General features: G+C 25.4%; 1 protein-coding gene across 1 annotated transcript; it reads left to right on the top strand.

The window, feature by feature from the left end:
* Positions 1–47: 47 nt before the first annotated feature.
* Positions 48–19,462, top strand: LOC129971380 (non-structural maintenance of chromosomes element 4 homolog A-like). Its single transcript, XM_056085093.1, has 10 exons — positions 48–306; positions 6,593–6,682; positions 9,606–9,739; positions 13,041–13,174; positions 14,142–14,238; positions 15,346–15,442; positions 15,774–15,865; positions 16,982–17,030; positions 17,970–18,055; positions 19,230–19,462. Exons 1-10 carry the CDS (start codon positions 252–254, stop codon positions 19,296–19,298), a joined length of 903 nt encoding a protein of 300 aa, XP_055941068.1. The 5' UTR covers positions 48–251; the 3' UTR covers positions 19,299–19,462.
* The last annotated feature ends 181 nt before the right edge of the window (positions 19,463–19,643 follow it).

The raw sequence follows: 19,643 nt of genomic DNA, 5'->3' as shown, positions 1-19,643 counted from the left end.
ATCACGTATTCGAAGTTGCTTTGAATTAAATAAATGCTTTTTAAAAATGATCCAATGATATTCTTTTTACGTAATGATTTTTGTTTTATATTTTTCTGAATCCAAAATATTATTCCCCAATTTCTTCCGTTTGGCAACAAAATAAAGTGTAGTGTAAACGAAAGATATTTCGCGCCTCCAAATTTGTTTTGGTTTCAGTCGTGTTTATTTTTTTTAGTTATAGAAAAGTGTATATACATATATATTTTAAAATGGACGATAAGTATATTATCCAAGAAACAAAAAAGTTGAGACTTGATTTACTAGGTTTGTATTTTAATTAAGCCATGATATAAGTGTGAACATTGTAAAACATTATTTTGAAACCGAAGTGGATAGAAATTATGTGCTATGTGTAATTCTGTTTCTTTATTAAGACAATATATATTTGAATTTGCGTTTAAAATTTTTTATTATGATATAAAGTAGTCAATTTAGAAAAGAATCTAGCAATTAGTATAGTAAATTGGAAATTTCAAGGCTAACATATGGAAAAATAGTTTAATTGAGAAATGATGAGACATGAAAGAAAAAGTGCATGAAAATAAATTATTAATTTGAAACTAAACGATATTAAAAAATAAATTTGAAATATGAATGGGTGTATAGCTGCATGGGTGGTAAAGCCCGAATCAGTATCTCAAAATTAACTGAACCCAGTTTAATCAATATGTTGAGAAAAACCAAATTATGTTAAAAATAAAACTAAGATAATCTATTGTATCCGTATTGTAGCATAATTCTTTGACCTATATAACTGCTTTGAATTAGTGGAATTTTTTGTCTTGGATATTGTAACTTTTCTTTAGTAACTGTTAATAACTGTGTGGTTTTAATCTGTTAATATGAATTATCTTTGGTGTCCAGTTTGTTTGCCTGAAATATTAATTTTCTCTCTTTCAATGTAGAATACTTTAAATTTTGCTATCTGTGCCTGATATCATTAAAGAAAATTGAAATTTATGCAAAAAGGAATTGTCTGTTTACAAGCATATTATCAGTAAAATGATTTTTTAATATTAATTCCTTTAAAATATCTGATCATAATGAAATTTGAAAACAAAAAATAATAGTTTAGAAAATTTTCAAACTATCCCAGTTATTATACATAGTGCATAAAATGCTTTATTAAACAAAACATGATCATCTAAACTTGAAACTAAATTTCCAAAAATTCTGTCAAAGAAAAAAAGAAGGAAAGATCTGAATACCAAATATATTTTAAATATTAAGTTTTATGAGGAGTATAATTTTATGTCATGAATTCTTTGTTTTAATATCTAAAAGTATATAAATAACTGCAATTTAAAACAAAATTATAATTTCTGTAATCAAATCGCAAACTAAATAATTGTCTGTTTTAGCATTATAAAATTATTTAAGTGAAGTTGTATAAAAAATATTTTACCAAACTAATCAAATGAATAAAAAAAATCTTTTTATGGAATGAATTTAGAATGTGAAACACTTATACACACACTCAAATTTGCAGCTTCTATTTACTGGGTAGTGAAAATCTGGTATTGAGTTAATGTGTTAAAGGAAGTAAAGTTAATCAAAGTTTTAACTATAGGATAAACAGCATTGAATTATGAAACAATGAAAATACATTTGATGACAACGCTGAAAAATATATTTACAAATTGTATGGAAAAATATTTTTAGAAATTTGTTTAAATCAGACAAAAAAGAAATATATATATATTTACATTATTTTTGTGGGTATCATTAAAAAGGTAATTTTTTAACCCTGTGATACATGTAGTATCGGTGAAACCACCACTTTCTAAAAATTATTTCTAAATATGCGGTGGTTTCTTATCGAAACCAGGGGCTCTAAAATAATATTCTAACTTTAAGAATTGCTTGTAGATGTCGACACACTAGTTAATACCCTTCTTACGTACAAAAGAAAAAATACATCATTTTTAATGCTTTTTCTCTGTACTTTCAATTCATTTTTTTTCAGCAAGCAAAAAATAAGCACATTTTTTAAAAATCAAATTGTGAAAGAAAAGTTCTTTATACTTCATATCTTTTTAGGTGGTTTCAGAGACATACCATCGCACACCTATGGCAAGAGATTCTCTACCACTTGAAACACGTTAGCAAAACAGATGATAGATGGTTAAGATAAAGGTTTTCCTTACCCTGACTCTCTTAGTCAAGATGATATATTAGAATGATATAATTAATACATTAATCAAGAAACATGCTTTAAGTTTGGTGAAGAATATAAAATGTCATAGTCTGTTTCTTTAATTATTGTCATTCGGTCTTCTTCAGCACCATTGTTTAAGTAAAATTCTATAGAGTGAATATATAGATGTATCAAGTGAAAAGAAATGATTGATAAAAGGAGATAAACTTTGGTAGAAATGAGATCAGACAAGAGTTTCAATTAGCTCTAGTTGATGATATGACTTCTTTAATTGTCTTGAGATTGTAATAGAATTTTTGCAAGAGGCAGAGATTCGATCAGAGGAAAAAAAGCACTTTTGTTATGTATTTTAAGATAAAGGTTCTCAAAATCTCCCCCCCCCCCCAAAAAAAATAATAATCATTCAAGCAATGTTTCCAGTTTTATTTCCTAAATACTCTTTTTTTTTTTTTTTTTTTTTTTTTTTTTGTAAAAGCTTTTCTAATCCCTAAACATTAAAAAAATTTTATTTTTTAATCCAAATTTTTTTTTTTTTCATCAAGTAAATAAAAGGAACAGCACAAATTCTTGGGCATGTGTTCAAGACCTTCATTTGGTCTTGAGTGTTAGTTTGATCATAATGATGGAGATGGTTTTTAACTTTAAGAAATATTAGTTATGTTAATTTTATTAACTGATAAGATAACCTACTTGCCAGAGATTCTGACATTTCTTGAGCCTTGCAATGTATGGCTACTAAAATTGAATTATTTGGGATGATTTTTCACCAGATTTAATCATGACAGTTTGTTATTGGAAACCCTGAAACCATTACCCTATTACCATTTCTGATAACCATCCAAGAACTTTGGCTTGTTTTTGGACAATTCATGCAATTTTGACTTGCTTGGCAAGAAACCATACATTAATTTAATTCCTACCCATTTTTTGAACAGACTTGTTGAAAAATGTCTGAATCTCACAGTACACTAAGACTTTTCTGACACTGCCCATTAACCATTGTTTGAGCTAGAAAAGTATTTTTAAACAAACTTATCAAAGCACATCTGTAATCCACAAGTTCCAGGAGTAACTAATTCCTTTAACAATCTTACTATTTAGGTCAAACTTTTTACAGAATATTGATATTGATGGGAAAAGTTTACAGATTAAAAAGAAGGCAAGGAAAATGGTTAAAAAACAAACAAACAAAAACAAGTTATTGTGCAGTGATAATATAAAGTCATATATTTAAAAATAAATTTTTTGAAATAACATTTTAGTTTTAATAATACTATTATTTAATCTTAAAAAATATCAGAAGTTTAGAAATCTTTATTGTGATATCACTAAATCATATTTAAAAATAAAGCATGCATATTTATAAGTAAACAATTTATTTAAATGAAAGTTGTTTAAAATTTAGAGTGGAAATATTATGCAGTTTAAGAAATATTTTGTGTGATGCTATATTGTCATTTTTCTAAGTTTGTAAATTTTGCTTTTTACCTTGTATAGCTTTGATATGAGAAAATTATTTTTTTGTGTGTTTGCAAGAAAAAAAAAATTATAGAATCTCTAGATGCAATTGAATACAATTCATATTATTTAAAATTACTTGTCAATTTTTGAGGCATCCTTGTTCTAGTGTAAAATAATGTTTTGTTTCTTGATGCTTATATAGCTATTAAAACTTTTATCTCTAGAAATCATTGCAAATACATGTAATAGGGGTGATTACATCTCAGATTTATTTAGAATTCCAAGTTTTTTTGTTTTCTGAAATCTAGAATTTCTGGGTTTCTTCAGAGACTCAATAACGTTTTCAGATTTTGTCTAGTTTGAATAAATCTTGCGATATGAGGAACAAATTAGAAAGTTTTAATTGCAGTTTTAAAAAATGAAAATTGAATTTTCCCCAATCAGAACTTCATTTTTGCTATTATGAAACTGTTGAGCAAGTTGCATTTATAAGTTTAGTGACAAGGGCATCAAATATATATAGTATGTAGCACCAAGAAAAGTACTTAATTCTGAAAAAAAAAAAAAAAATTGTACTTAAAAAAATGCTTAATTTTTTTTGAAAAAGGCAACAGAAGCTTTATTTTTTTTATATCTACAAACATTGAATACAGTAAATCAAAAGTACAATCATAAAGTAGGAAAAGAATATCAGATATCTCAAGAAAGAAAACTGACAAAAGGGCATAGAAAAGAATGCAAACTTCTTCTTTTTTTTATTTAAATGATGATGCATTTATTTTAATTATAATCTTACCAAATTTTTATTTAAAAAAATTCTCTTAAATATGGTTTTTAAAATGTCAAAAAAATAAAAAAAATAAAAAGTTCAAAACTTTTATTTTTTAGGGTTAGATTCTATTACTTTTTAAAAAGAGTTTTTACTTTTCCCATTTTTGTAACTCATTCATTTCAGAAATAAAGTATCTATCCTAATTAACTGGTAATTTATTAATTTTAAGAAATGTTGAAAAAAGATTATAGATTTTTATTGTTTATCTTATATAAGTCTACTTAACTTTTTGATAATTTGCATTCCTATTTTTATTTATTTTTAAAACCAAAAAGACAGTAGAAGACATTATGCAAATACAAAAATAATTATTAAAATTAATACATATTTAAAACTAAAGAACATATCTATTTTAAATTTTTCAATTAAGTTTATGCACTATTATGAAACAGAAAATATCTTGTGCTTAGCATTTATAACATAGCATTATATCTATATCATTTCAGCATTAAAAAACTGTGGTCTAAGGAATGGGCCAAAAGTTTAATAGAAGACAATTTTATTTAGAATAAAATTTAAATTAATATGCTAAAAAAATGTCATATATTATATGAAAACAGCAGTGATAAGCAGGAATACATATATTGGATGAATTGTGCTTCATTATAGTTCTGTTCAGAAGGAGGTTCTGTCATTTTTATAAATGTCAATGATTATACAGATGAATGTACTGATATGTTTATGTACTATGAATGTACTACTAAGAACATAATACTTCTACAATTTCTCATAATGTTAAAAACATTTCAAAAGTGTTTTTTTAAAAATTTTTTATGCAGAATAAGAAATTTTGAGATTTTTTTTTATATCAGTGTAAATGGTATGTTAAAAATTAAATAATTAATGAATTTTCACTGTGAAAAGATTGAGTATTGTAGATTTCTTGTTGCTTTCTCGGCTTAGCAGTTAGTAGTAAAGCAATGAAAATAAATTCATTCTCTATGAATATTTTATGCCATATTTAGTACATTTCTTTATTTTATTATATAACTACCCATTTTGGTATAAGAAATTTGCTGTTTAAAGAAGCCATAGAATCAACTTGTGTCCAAGGAAGCTGCAAAGAAAATATTTGGCAAAGCTGCCAAATTGCAGAAAAATATTCCTCTGAAAAATTCCAAGTCTCAGTTTTCAAAAATCTCTTCTACATATAAATAATTTTATATACAAAATGAAGCTATTTTTTGTACCATTGTGACTAATGCTCAGTAACAAATCATGGAACAATTGAATCATGTAAATTAAAGATCTGTAAAAAAGACCTGCTCATGATTTATTCCCTAAAGGTTCATTGAACTTTAAAGAAATGCTTATTAAAATATGCTTGTGAGGTATATTTACAATTAAGTACTGGTTTTCCTCTAAAATATTTCTATATACTTTTAAATTTGTTCTTGACAATATACTTCTTAAATTATCTTTGAAAAAATCATATGCTGTTCATTTCTTTTATAATTGTTAGAAAATTATAAATGTTATTAAAATTTATATAATTTTTACTTTTTTAAATATTTTGAAATGAATATAAAACCAATTAGACTGCAGTTTTGATAAATTTTTCTATACATTAATTCATGCATTTTGCACATTAGCCTGCATTTTTTTTTTTTGATTTTCTCTTTATTTCCTTTTTGGTCAATCACTCGCTGAATTAACAGTAGTCCTAAAGACATCTGTAAAGGAGATGGGAAAAAAAAAATTAAAAAGCATGTTACTTTTGGAACTGGAAATGTTTTAAAGTGTGCTAAGCTTAGTAATTTTATGCTACAAAATATGTAACCATGATTTAAATTTCATATTCCTTTATATCTTATTATCAAGAGTTTTTCCATTCACAAGGTAGTAATTAGAATTTAGTTATTTGTGATTCATTGTTATTAAATTATTTGCTAGTATATGAATACAAAACAGATATATTTTTATTTTATTGACACTTTTTTTTTTTACCCCCAGCCATTCACACAGTGCCTTTTTTTTCCATTTTATTTTATTGAAATGGATGTTTTTTAAATTTATTTTCTTGTTATTTTTTATTTTTATTATTAATTTTACCTATCTGTAAAAATTTTAATATATGTTATGATTTATTTATTTTGTAGAACATGAAGAAGAATTTATCAGTGGAGCAAGAGATCTCAATAGAACTTTAGACAGGACTGAAGAACTTTATCGTGAAGCTATTTCTTCAAGTATGCTGATTTTTCATTTTAATATTGTATGCATTTTGTCAGACAATACGATTAGTTGATTAATAATAATTGGTCAATGTAAATTAATCAATTTTGTTAGTTATTATTAATTAATTATTCACTTTTTCAACTATAATTAATGCTAACCAGTTAACTGCATTAACCATCACATATGTTGTTAAATACTAATTAACTTGGGAGTTACATAACTCTCAATTTGTATTTATAACTAGCAGCCTTTGGTGACCAGCTGGTTCAGCAGGATTAATCCTTGCTAAAATATTCAATTAAATATTTTATGTAACTCTAATAGTTGATTTCTTAATAGTTCCTACAGCAAAATATTTTTAAGCTTCAAATTTTGATAGTCATATAATTCATACTATTATAGATGCATTGCAATATTCATTGTGCTAGGTATTTATTTCTCTAATTTTCGGTCAGCTCCCATAAAATTTGAACATGAAATAGAAGCAAAGTCAATAAAACTTCAATAAATGCAAAATATCTTTGATGAAATCATATATATCTTTTAAAATCATATCTACAGAAAATCGAATCCTTCAGTACTAAATTCTTATAATTACTGAAAAAAAAATTTTTTTTTAAAAATTGCAATACTTTAAAGAATTATTGAAGAATTCATCATAAAATTCAGATTTTAATTTTACTTTCTAAAGGGTTTAAATGTGGTAAATAATGTTTTATTTTATATCAGTCAAAAAATGTACTTCTTAAATCCATTAGGAAGGCTAAATTTTATTCAGTCCTAATAATGCTACTTAATAATTATGATTAACTATGACAAAATAATGAATTTCAAATGAATATAATGCTAAAAATTATTATTTTACAGGATCTATCAAGTGCAATATAACATAACTGGAAAAATTAATATTCCAAATATATAATAAGAAAATATGCTTGTTATTAAAAGTGACTTCTTATAGTCCTTTTGTTTATAATTAAAAAAATTATAATTCTTAATTTTTTTTTGACTTCTAGTCTAATAACATTTTTAATTGACCTGCCTTCTGCCCCCTTTCCATCTAACAACCATAGGCATCTAGCTATTCGGTAAGAAATCTGGTACTGATTAATTCATGAAAGGCATGATTTCTCTTAAGAAATTATAAGAATATATATAAATAAGAATTGCCTATTCATGCCTGCTGAAAGATACAATTCAGCAACATCTGCACAGAAACATCTGTAACAGGAGTTGAAAGATATTGCATGAACTGATTGCTGCATTCAATTAGTAGGCATATGAAGCATATCTGTGAGATATGTACAGTGAAAATTTGCTATTGACAGGATATGACTATGGCATACTGGAATTTAATGCTTTAACTTACAATACAAATTTACACTAATTTGTATTACATCTACATATAACATCTACATAATTACATCTACATATAACAGTATATCAATAACTTCTGCTTCTTACCTGGACCTTGTATTGAACACTTGATGGCTATTAAAAAGAACATAAATAGTAGACTATTTATGTTCTGAATCATATTTTATGTTGCTATAACTTGATTGCATTCAGATGTTGAATAAATTCAAGAACCCATGAATTCATGTATAATTTATTCTAATTTATTGGGATAAATGATACAAGTTGTTGCCTACCAGAAAGGGTGCAAGACCTTGAAGGTCGCTGAGGAGAGAACCATTATTTATTTGTTGAAAGGTTTACAATCAACATCAGAATATGGGCGGTAAATAAGTGTATACATTATAGTTCATTTAATTAGGAAAAAAAATATTTAAATTGAATAGTTAGCAAACCAATTCTGGCTTCAGGAGACTAAGTTGAAAAGTACATATAGAAAGCAGTAACACACATAAGCATAAAAAAAAAAATATCACAATGTCCAAAGGATGGAAGACATATTATACTGTACAACAATATGAAACTATGTACCTATATCTAAAATCATATATCTATCCTATTATTTAAAGTGAAAAATAAATGATTGACACAAATACAAGGTGAAAATACAAAGCAAATTTTGAATGACAAACATGTAAAAAAAAAAGGTGGGGAAACCTCTAGAAGGTAAATCAAGAATGTGAGCAGAATCGTACAGCTGTACTCCTACATAATAAACAATAACTAGAAGTTGTGCATTTACATAAATAAAGAATCAATTAAAACAATACTGCAAACAACCCTAGACACAGATCCATCATCCTAGCCTCTTCTGAATTTTCTCACAAATATCTTTCAAGACTTCACAAATCTTTCTCATTATCCTTAGAAAAGATTCGTACCTAAGTATACTAGGAAATTAATGAGGTTTGGATTCATTAGAGGGGCGGGTGAGGTGATGAGAACTAGTGCTCGTACATTCAAAAGTGAAGTGGTCGGCATCCCCCAGACCACTGCAGAGGCAGAATAGGCTCTTGGTTTCCTACGTTTGTGTGGAATGTTTTGGGGTGATTGTGCTTTGTATTACTAGGCCTCTATTATAAGTGACTGGTTCAAAGAACTTGTGAGCTTATATAATATCAGCACTACATTTGTCTATTTTTATCATCAGACATGAAATATTTCGAATATTCTGGTATAAGATTGAAAGCCATTTGCATACAAACTTCTCATAAGTTATAAAAACAGAATTATTACTGACTGTCAAGAAATCATTGAAAAATGTCTGTCAAAACAAATCCAGTTTATTACTTGCATCTATCTGAAGTCAAATTTTTGCTTTTCTCTGGGGTAGAGTTTCTGGAAGTTTACATAATATTGGAGAGATATCCCAAGACATTTTGGCCTTTAAGTGCATATACCTAATGGTACATCTTTCATCTTTGTACTGATAATGTTTCTTGAATTATATTTAACTTTTATTCACAAATTATTTTTATGCATTTGTTTCATATCTAACAATTATTGTTCTACTTGTAGCTGAAGCAACAGCTAGCAGAATTATCCAAGATTCTGGTCTACTAGAACTTCAAACAAGAATTGCAAGGCACTGTGCAAAAGCTTATACTGTTGACACATTAGTCTTTAATCCTAGAGAATTTTCTATAAAAGTTGCAAGTATTATTTTTTTTTAATCTTCCCACTAAAAATTATCATGTTATAATTATTTTTTGAGACTTAATAATTTAGTGTAAACTGGAGTTTAAAATTAACAAATGTTTAGGTTTCAAACATTAAAACATCTCTACAAGTAACAGAAGAGAATATAGTATGCTTGCATATTTGTCTGTTGGAACTCTACAGAGTGGACAGTTTGACTTAGAATTAATAAATTTAGTTCAAATATAATTTGGAAAGTGGAAATTTTCATCTTGAAGTGATTTTTCAGAACTTTAATTAATTAAGATTAATTAAGAAATTTAATTTAAGATTTTCACATTTTTCTAACTGCAACTTTTAAAAAAATTATTGTACAAAAATAATGTTTACATTATTAAAGAATGCTATTATAAGGATTCCAATTTAACTTTTGTAGTTTTCTTTTCTTAATTTTAGCAATTTTTTTTTTTTTTTTTTTTTTTTTAACTATGCACAATTTTTAACATTACCTTCTTTGTTACAATAAAATTCAAATAATTAACAATGTTTTATTTTCTTAGTGTTAATACTTCTTCCATTGTTAAAAATGAAGAAATGAAAATTTTATATATATTTTCATACTAATTGTATGAAAATTATACTTGAGTGACCTTTATACTTTTTTTTGTGAATTTATAATCATTTGTGATTATTTTAATATTAATGATATGAAAATAATTTGAATCACTAATAAAACTTTAGGGACTTTCTGCAATCAATATATCTGCTTTCTGGTTCAGCAGATATATTGATTGCATTTAACTTTCATTAAATCTCTTATAAATAATTCTGATAATCATTGTTCCATCTTAAAAAGTTTTTTTTTTAAGCTGCAAATTATGATAGACATTATAGTTGTGTTAATGACCAATTACATGCTATATTTATTGTGCAAATGAATCTTCTTAATGGAATCAAGTCCCATGATATCATAAAGCCATGAAAATTTTAACACTTTGGTTGTTGTATCTTCTGGCTGCATGTTGTTTTTTGCAATATTGTAAATTCAATATCTTATTCAATTCTCAAAAAATATATTGTTTTTTTAACTTTTAATAATGGAAGGGAGATAAGATTAAATATTCAATTTTACAGTGTGAATGGTTTGAATTTTATCACAACTATGAATTTATGCACATGTAGTGGTTTTAGATCAAACAGTTTGCAACATGTTATAGATTATAATGAAAATAAATTAATACTACAAAATTTGTTTGCTTTTATTTATTCAATATATGACCCTAAATTTAATTACATATTTTGAATAAAAGTTGTTGCTGTAGTTATTTTTAATTGTTACTGAAATATCAAGTTTGTTAAACTATGTTCTGAAGCCTACTTTTAAAAAGTATCTTGATTCAGATTTTGGCCAGATAGGGTTTCAGTATTTTATTAAATTGATAGCATTTTTAAAAAATTAAAATAGAACTATTTTATTTATTTATTTAGATCTGTGCTCTAGAGTTAGTTAATTAGAAAATGTTACTGCAATTTATCTAGCCTGCAAAATAAATAGTAGTCTCAATATTCTTACCTAAATATAATTTTCTTTTATTATTTGATTGTGGATACATCAAATGCTGCCTATTTAATTTTATCAATATGCAAAAGAGTTAAAATCTATTTCTGAATGCAAGATTTTTTTTTTTTTTTTGTATAATAAAGTTTAAGGGTAATCTTTCTGCTTTTAGAATTACTGATTGCCTATCATGTTGTATTGAATTTTATAAATTGAAATTAGTTTGGCTTCTTTTTGAGGTTTTTAGAGCTAGATTTGAAATTTGATGACTGATTCAATTGAAATACTCATTCTTAGTATATGTTTTCACTTGAATTGCTGTATGCAGAAACTATAATAATATGAAAATGCTGGGAGTTAAAAAAAAAAAAACTAATTAATTTTTATATTTATCATTAATTTTTTCTGTTTTACTTGGTAGACTTTTCATGTACTGTATGATTGTATTTTAGCATTTTAAGCCTAAAATTGATTTTTTTTTTTTTTTTTTTTTGCATTGAAATGATTAAAGGCTCTTGGAATAAATGTAAAATTTTTGATTCATGTAGTCTCTACATGAATCAAAAATTCAGAACAAGAATTTTCTTGTAATGAATCTATGAAATGAGATAGAAAATAAAAAGTTAAAGTTTATAATAATAATTGATTTAATATAAAATTATAGGAAATTGAAAGATAAGTGTTATTGTAATGTTAATATGATATGATACAATCAAAACATTTTTTATATGTTACCCTATTTCCTTCAAAATTGGCCATGGGCTGTCCCTTGATTGTAAATTCTGTAAACAAAAATTATTTTTTATTAACCTATTGAACTTTTTTTTTAACTTGTTGATGACTGTTGAAGGTGTCAGACCTTTGCATCCACTGATTCAATTAGTTGTTATAAAAGCACATAGTTATTCATGGTTAATTTATTAAATCTGTCAATTTTTATGGTCATATATAGGTCACTAAACTTTCAAAAACAACTGATTCAGCATCTGAAACAATCGGGAAAAGAAATATTACATTCAGCTTTTAAAATTACCTACAATAATATTTGTAATTAATTTTGTCAGTTTTTCTCTCTTCTATTTTCATGTTTTCTCAGTTTGTAATCCCCCCCCCCCTTTGCTGTACACTTTTTGATATTTTAGAGTCAGATTTTTTTAAATTCATTGATTCTGTTTAGCTTCATGAAATTTTTATCAAAAGAACTGATATAAAATAGCTATAATATTAATATAGCCACAAAAACAATAAGTTTACAAAAGAGAGCCTTCATACAAAGTTATTAGAAACATTCAGTGTTGCATTCAGCATTTAATGTAAAAATGGTGCAAACCTGCAATTTCTGCGTTAATTCAAGTTTTTGCAATTTAGCCATAAGAGTTTTGAGAACCAGACTCATGTCATTTCTTTCTTTTCTATTTTCTCCTTTAGAATGTAAAAAAACTGTAATTACAATTTTGAATGAAAAAATTTAATTCATGTAGTTTCTGCAGTTGGTCTTCCAATTTTTGATAGACTTTGTTCCTCTACTTTCAAATCTACAAGAAATACAAGAAATTCACTACTTTTGGAAATCATAGTTATTTAAAATACACGTTTTTTAAAAATTTAAATTTGGCTCTTTAAAATGCTTCATTGCTACATTTTTATTAGCTTGTAAACTGTATTTTGCACTAATAAGTTAAAAACTTAATTAAATTAATTTCTGTTCTTTTAAGGATCATGAAAATAATTTTTTTAATGCACAAATTATTTTGTAGAGAAATTACTATTGCCCAAGATTTGTAGATCAAGACAAAACACCTAAAAGAACTGAACCCCTTCATAAAGTATGGGACAAATTAGGAGACCTCAGTAAAAGACTCATGTTCACAGTTCCCAACTTTTCCTTTTTGTAAGTGAATTGTGAATAATTTTCTTGAAATGTTGTAACCTTATAAAATGCTTTTAATCTTTCTGAATACGAAAATCCTGCCGCTTTCATAATTCTTGGAGTTCAGAATTTTTGAATTCAAGCATTATTTCAAGTATTATATAGAGATTTTTTTTAAAAAATTATAATTACTACATATTGAAATTAATTATATTTTCATATTAGCTTTTAATAATTATCGAATTTCAGTTCTTTGTTATTCAGTAATGGCAATGGACACAGCATCTAGATCAAGGTGTCAGTTATTGTGCATATTGATTTTGTATTATATAAATTTGAGAGTAAATCCTTGTTCCTAAGAGGATATTGGGATTTTAAATATAGATGATTTCGTAATTGTTAACTAATAAATTATATTAAAGAATTTATCAAAATAAGCCATAATAAGTATTTACTTAAATTAAGTAATCCAAGTATTAATATTATCTTTTCTATTTCAGTTAATGGACCTTTTTAAAAGTTTATAAAATACTTGTATGATTAAATTTATCTATTTCAATTATATTTTAGTATCATAAGCAATCAGATATCAAACAGTAGTATGAAATGTAAAAAACACAAGCATAATAAAAATATTAATTAATACTAATATTAAGACAAAGTATTCTGGTAATGAGATTTATGAATTATATGATGCAACTTATAATGTTTCACTTGAAAAATGTAATTATATATTGGATTCTGGAAAAAAGTTTTCATTAATGTATAATTTATTTATATATAATCATTGAAATCTTTTAGCTAATCATATTAGAGTGATACTGTAAAAATGTTATACATTAAAAAAATAGCTTAAAAATTTTTCATTAACTGTTCGTATGTCTAATTTAATATTTATTAAGTTTATTTTATTTTATTGTTTATTTTTTTTAAGTGTGAACTGATCGAAAGAATGTGAGAGGCTCATCTTTTGTAAGGTTTCTTTTAGATATGGCACATTTGATGCAGATCCTATAGAAGCTCCTAAGAAGCAAAGGAAGGTAGCTGCGAAAGATAAAATAGGGGAACAAACTAAACCAGAAAAAGTGAGCCTATTTTGTGTTGGGGAATTTTTCTTTTATTGAATCATTAAATTTTAACTTATTTTTGAACTTATTTGAGTGTCATTTTGGAATGGACCTCACAGTCTTTTGCATCATATTATATTCAAAAATAGAAAAAAAAAAAAGAATTATTAGGATTTTTTTTTTAATATGAAATTTTATAAATTTTTAATAAGAACCTCTTATTTAATTCTGAATTATATTGTGAATGAAATTTTTATGAATTTTACAAAATAAGAGTACTGATGAATATATTGCATCTAATATTTTATGCTTTGTTTTAAATAATGTGTTGTATGCATTAAAGATATTTGGCATTACTACATTTCCACGCAGATAGTTTAGAATTTCAGTTTATTTCAAATATTTAATAATATTATATAATTTTAAACATTATGCATATTATATAAGCTAAATAATTGGAGTAATTAGAGTGAACACTCAAGCCCATCCTACATAGTGATTAATATTTACATTACAGTAATTTTAATAAAAAATTTTTACTTAATATTTTTTATAACGAAGAAATTTTTTTTAATAAAAACATATTAAATAAGCAGTTATTTTTTTAAAAAAAATTCATTTAAAGATCAAGTTTAAAACTAATTTTTCCTATAATTAAAATGTGCCGGCTGAAAAACTTAAAATTTACTATATACCAATAATACATTTATTAATACTGTTGTGTGTATTGCACCATATTACATTTATTCATGATAATTAATTTGAATTTTACATAATTTAAATTAAGTGTAATTTGTAGATAAATATGGATAAAATGAACATTATTTTTTTTATGATGAAATGGAAAGCAACAATTGTTACGATTAATTCAAAAATATTCGAAATTCTACTAAAATTAAGCACAGTTTTATACCGAGTATTGCAAAATTATTGCAATAATTCATAATAATAAGAAATTGTCCATTTACCCTGACCAGCAAAGAAAACCCCTTCCTTATTGCAAAAAAAAAAAAAAAAAAGGAAGTATATAGATTGAAATTGATATTAAAGCAATATTTCAAATTATAATGTTTGAACAATTTAATGCTTTCTTTTAAAGATTATAAAAAATTTGTTATCTTTCAGGTAAATCCAAATGCAGCATCCAAACAACAAGATGTTATGCTAGCCAGTGCTGAAAGAATTCTGGCAATTTTTCAGAAGCTTGCAAAGAAAAATAAAAGTAAGTAATTCTATTTATTTTTTTAATATCCTCATTCTTTACTTCTTTTTTTCATCTTATTTTAATTTATTTGCCTAACTTCGACTATTGAAAACTACTTTATCATTCTTTAATTTCTTGTTACTTTATCTATAAAATAGCTTATAATTTCCAACTGATGCAAAAAAAAATTTTTTTTTTCAAATTAATTTGAATATTCTATTTTTATTCATAACCTTGAAATAATATTGCTTAAAAATTAGATGATAAAGTCTAAAGGTTGTTAAAAAAATTAATTTTGCTTGTTTTTTAAAAATTTGTATCATTTATAACTATGTTTTGAATTTTTTAGCTGATGTGTTATGCTTCTATGAGTTTGTGACTGATCCACAATCTTTCACAAGAACTATAGAAAATATATTTCTTGTTTCGTTGCTAGTCAAGGTAAATGGACAATTTGTTGTTATTATGAATTATTGAAATTGTCTTTCTTGCATTGTTTAATGTGTGGCATTTATAACTATAATAATTCATTGCTTAAGCAGATTGTTAAATAGGAAATTGACAATACGTATTACACCTTTACAGCTCTCAATCTTATTATGAATGAAAAAACACTTTCATAATCCCGTTTCCATCATAAAGATTTTATCCAAAAGTTGAAAGAGGAGGATGTAACAGTAAATAAGAATAAAATAAAATTAAATGAATTATTTCTGTGATCATAATGGAAATCTTTTAAATTAGACAGAAATATTAACAATATTTTTAGCAAGTATTAAAGACTATGAAACAGCATCTGAACAGAATTCTTGTGACCTCAGTATTTTCCTATATTACTCAACAATGCTGAAGAAGAAGCCCTGTTATAATTTTTTAGTAATTTTTTCAAGCAGTAGTAGTATTTACTGCAGCTCCTTTTTTTTTTTTTAATCACAGAAGTACCCTGTATGCCACAACAAGGATAGAAATTAAATTTCTTTGTGGTTCAATTATATGTCAATCTTATAGTAATTATAAAATTTGTTGCAAAATGATTAGAAAATATATTTATAGAACTTTCTTTAGTAGTTGTTGATAAAGAGACAAATATAATTATTGTAGAAGATAAAATACAAATTATTAATGCATTTTTGGTTTCTTTCATTGAGTATTGATTAGATGCAAGAATCATAAATTTGAATTAACTAATCAATGTCATAATTAAAATACATTCACTTAAGAATACATTATCATTTACAGCCATTATATGGTGTTTCATATAAAAACCTATTTTATCAGCTGCATTAAATAGAATATTTTTTAAATATTACAAATGGTTTACCATTAAGCATGAATTTTTTTAAATTTTAACAAATGTATGTTTTTTCACTGGAATTTATTTTTCCACATTGTCCTTAAAAATAAATGAATATAAACATACTGAATATCAGATTTTGTTAAAAGTTTTCTTTTAAAGTTACAAATTAATAATAAATTTTTTTATGTTTATTCATAGATTATCATGACTGATATGTATGCTTATTTTTGAAATAATTTATTTTTTCCCCCTTTTTATAGGAAGGTTATCTTAGTATTTTTTTAGATGAACAAAAACTGCCATACCTTAGTAAGTACATTCTACCATTGAGAAATAAATAATATCATCTTACTCAAGTTTGAATAATCTTTTATAAATATGGTGGAATTTAGCTAATTTGATTTTTTTTTTCTATGGCTCCTTGAATTTCTTACTAACATAATTTTAAATAACAACCTTGATTAATTTATGTAAATTGAAAGTCAAGCTAAAAATTTATTTTTTTTTATAGCTAAATGCATTTTTACTTTGCAGTTTTAGTGTTCAGTAGTGATTTTTTTTAAGGTCTTTAATTCATTCATTTTCACTGCTGTACAATATATTACAAATTATTTATTTTTGAAAACATTAACTGTAAATTATATTGTGCAACTTTTGCATTATGTTCCCTCAAATATTTTTTGTTGTTATTAATATTTTAATAAATATAAATCTTAACAGTGACTTTCTATTTTGGCCTTGACAGTTTTGAATTAAGTTTCATTATGCATTTTAAACATAAAATGATATCTGCGTTTTAGAATTCTTTTATATATTTATGTTCTTTGATTCATACATAAAATGAGAATACTGTAATATTCATATCTAGATTAATATTTAGTTCTAAATCTATAAAAAAGATTTGATTGTGACATAGAATCGGTGATGACGAAGAGTCAGTGAATTCCACTCTTTACTTCCATACCACTTTACCATGAGAATGTTTAATTCAGATGATTTAACATTTATAAACCTTTGAATGCAGCGGATATTAAATCTCGAATTGAAAATGCTACTATCATGTTATATCAAATACCTATAATATTTTAATGCCATTAAATTTTGCACACAGTTTTCATAATCAAACAATTCTATTTTGGTATTAAAGTTATTATTATGAAGCACTAATAATATTGAATTAGTCTCCAGTGTATTTTATGTAGATCTTTCTTAATTAAATGGCATTTAATCAAGTTTTTTCAATTGTAGAATTAATAAGCAGAAGTGAAAAAGAACGGTGGAATACCTCTCAAGGTCAACAAACTATTTTAAGTCTTACTATGGAAGAATGGCAAGTAAGTACATTGGTTAATTTTTAATTTCATTGAAGATCTTAACTCTGTACCTGTAAAAGAAATGTGTTGTTGCGAATTTCAGCCTGTAGCTCCAACAAAATGAACATTACTAATCCATACTCAATCATTAAGAAAACAAGCTCCTGTTATCAGTTTCCTATTGAAAGATGGTTTGGCTGTCGTGCCATTTAATGCACATATGATCATACTTGTCTTCAATTTTTTAAAAGAGGTTAAATATTTAGTGCACAGTTAAGTTTAAGGGAACCATTAAAAATAGGACGGAGCTTTAATCCAAGTGTTTAAGTAAGGGGGGGGGATGGAATAGTAAAAATCAATGTAAGAGTTGTCAGAAGTTTATTAGTATTCACATAGCTGTTTCCACATAAGTTTTTGTAGCAAGAAATAATCACAGCTATGTCTAAATTCTATCAGTTTTTTTCTGGAATTAATTCATCTCACTAGTGTGTAGCCGTAATAATCTTTAGTTCCCTGACTTTTGGAATATATCTGAGGAAAGTAATAGGCCATGATAGCCTGGTATTAAAGTTTTAGTTCCAGGTTTATAACTCAATTCACTGCAAAGCTGCTATGTAAATGCATTTGACGCATTAAATCAGTTGGGAACAAATATCTTGCTGTTGGTGTGTGTGGAAGTTCGGCTTTAGTCTCATTCTTATTATTTGATGCAGTCCAAAATAACCCCAATATTGCCTCAGAATAAGACATTATTATAATTAAACTAAATTGAGGTGTGTAATAATGGCTGAATGTGTAGTATTATTTATTTTATGTCATTTGTAAATAGTAAAGAGAAAATCCTATCTTTATTTCAAAGGCTGCCCTATTGAAATGTCTGTTATGGCAGATAATAAGTTAATCGAAAGAAAGATGTTAAATATCTGTTCTCTGTTTTTAGTGATATAATTTTCTACTTCCTAGACTTTAAAAAATTCTTTTTAATTAAAATCTTGCTACGCAGTTTTTTTTTCTTCTTTTTTTTCCTAATTTACTGTTGTCATTTATGAGAGTGCATAAAATAATGTTATATTTTAAACCCAATCAGTAGAATAATTGAAATAATAATTTGGAGTGTATTGAAATATCTTAATTTACTATGCCTCTTCATGAACTAAATATTTGCTGTGATTAATTTATTACTTCGTTATTGCAGGATATCATCCAGACTTTTAACTTTGAAACCCCACTTATACCACCGAAACAGACACAAGCCGAAACTTAGAAGCAGTAATAACTGAACATGTGCCGTCATTTCATATTACATATTTTTGTTACTTGCTTCAATTTTAACCATTAAATGGCTGTTTGAAACAACCAATTCATACAGCACTACTGTTTGTATACAAATACATTTTACATCTTAAATAAAATGATGATTCTTTTAAACCTTATGTTCATTTTGTATAGTATACCATACATACAACCACTATAAAATAATTTTTAACTTAGTTTTATTACACGATTTATTTTTTGATGTTTTTATAGCGTAAGGAAGCTACCTGTATACATTTTTTTGCTTTTCTTCAAAAAAGCAATCTTGCCACAATAAGGGTTAAAACTGAGACTA

Source organism: Argiope bruennichi, chromosome 6, assembly GCF_947563725.1.
Source record: "Argiope bruennichi chromosome 6, qqArgBrue1.1, whole genome shotgun sequence".
NCBI lineage: Eukaryota > Metazoa > Arthropoda > Arachnida > Araneae > Araneidae > Argiope > Argiope bruennichi.
This window is presented reverse-complemented; position numbering and strand designations above follow the sequence as displayed.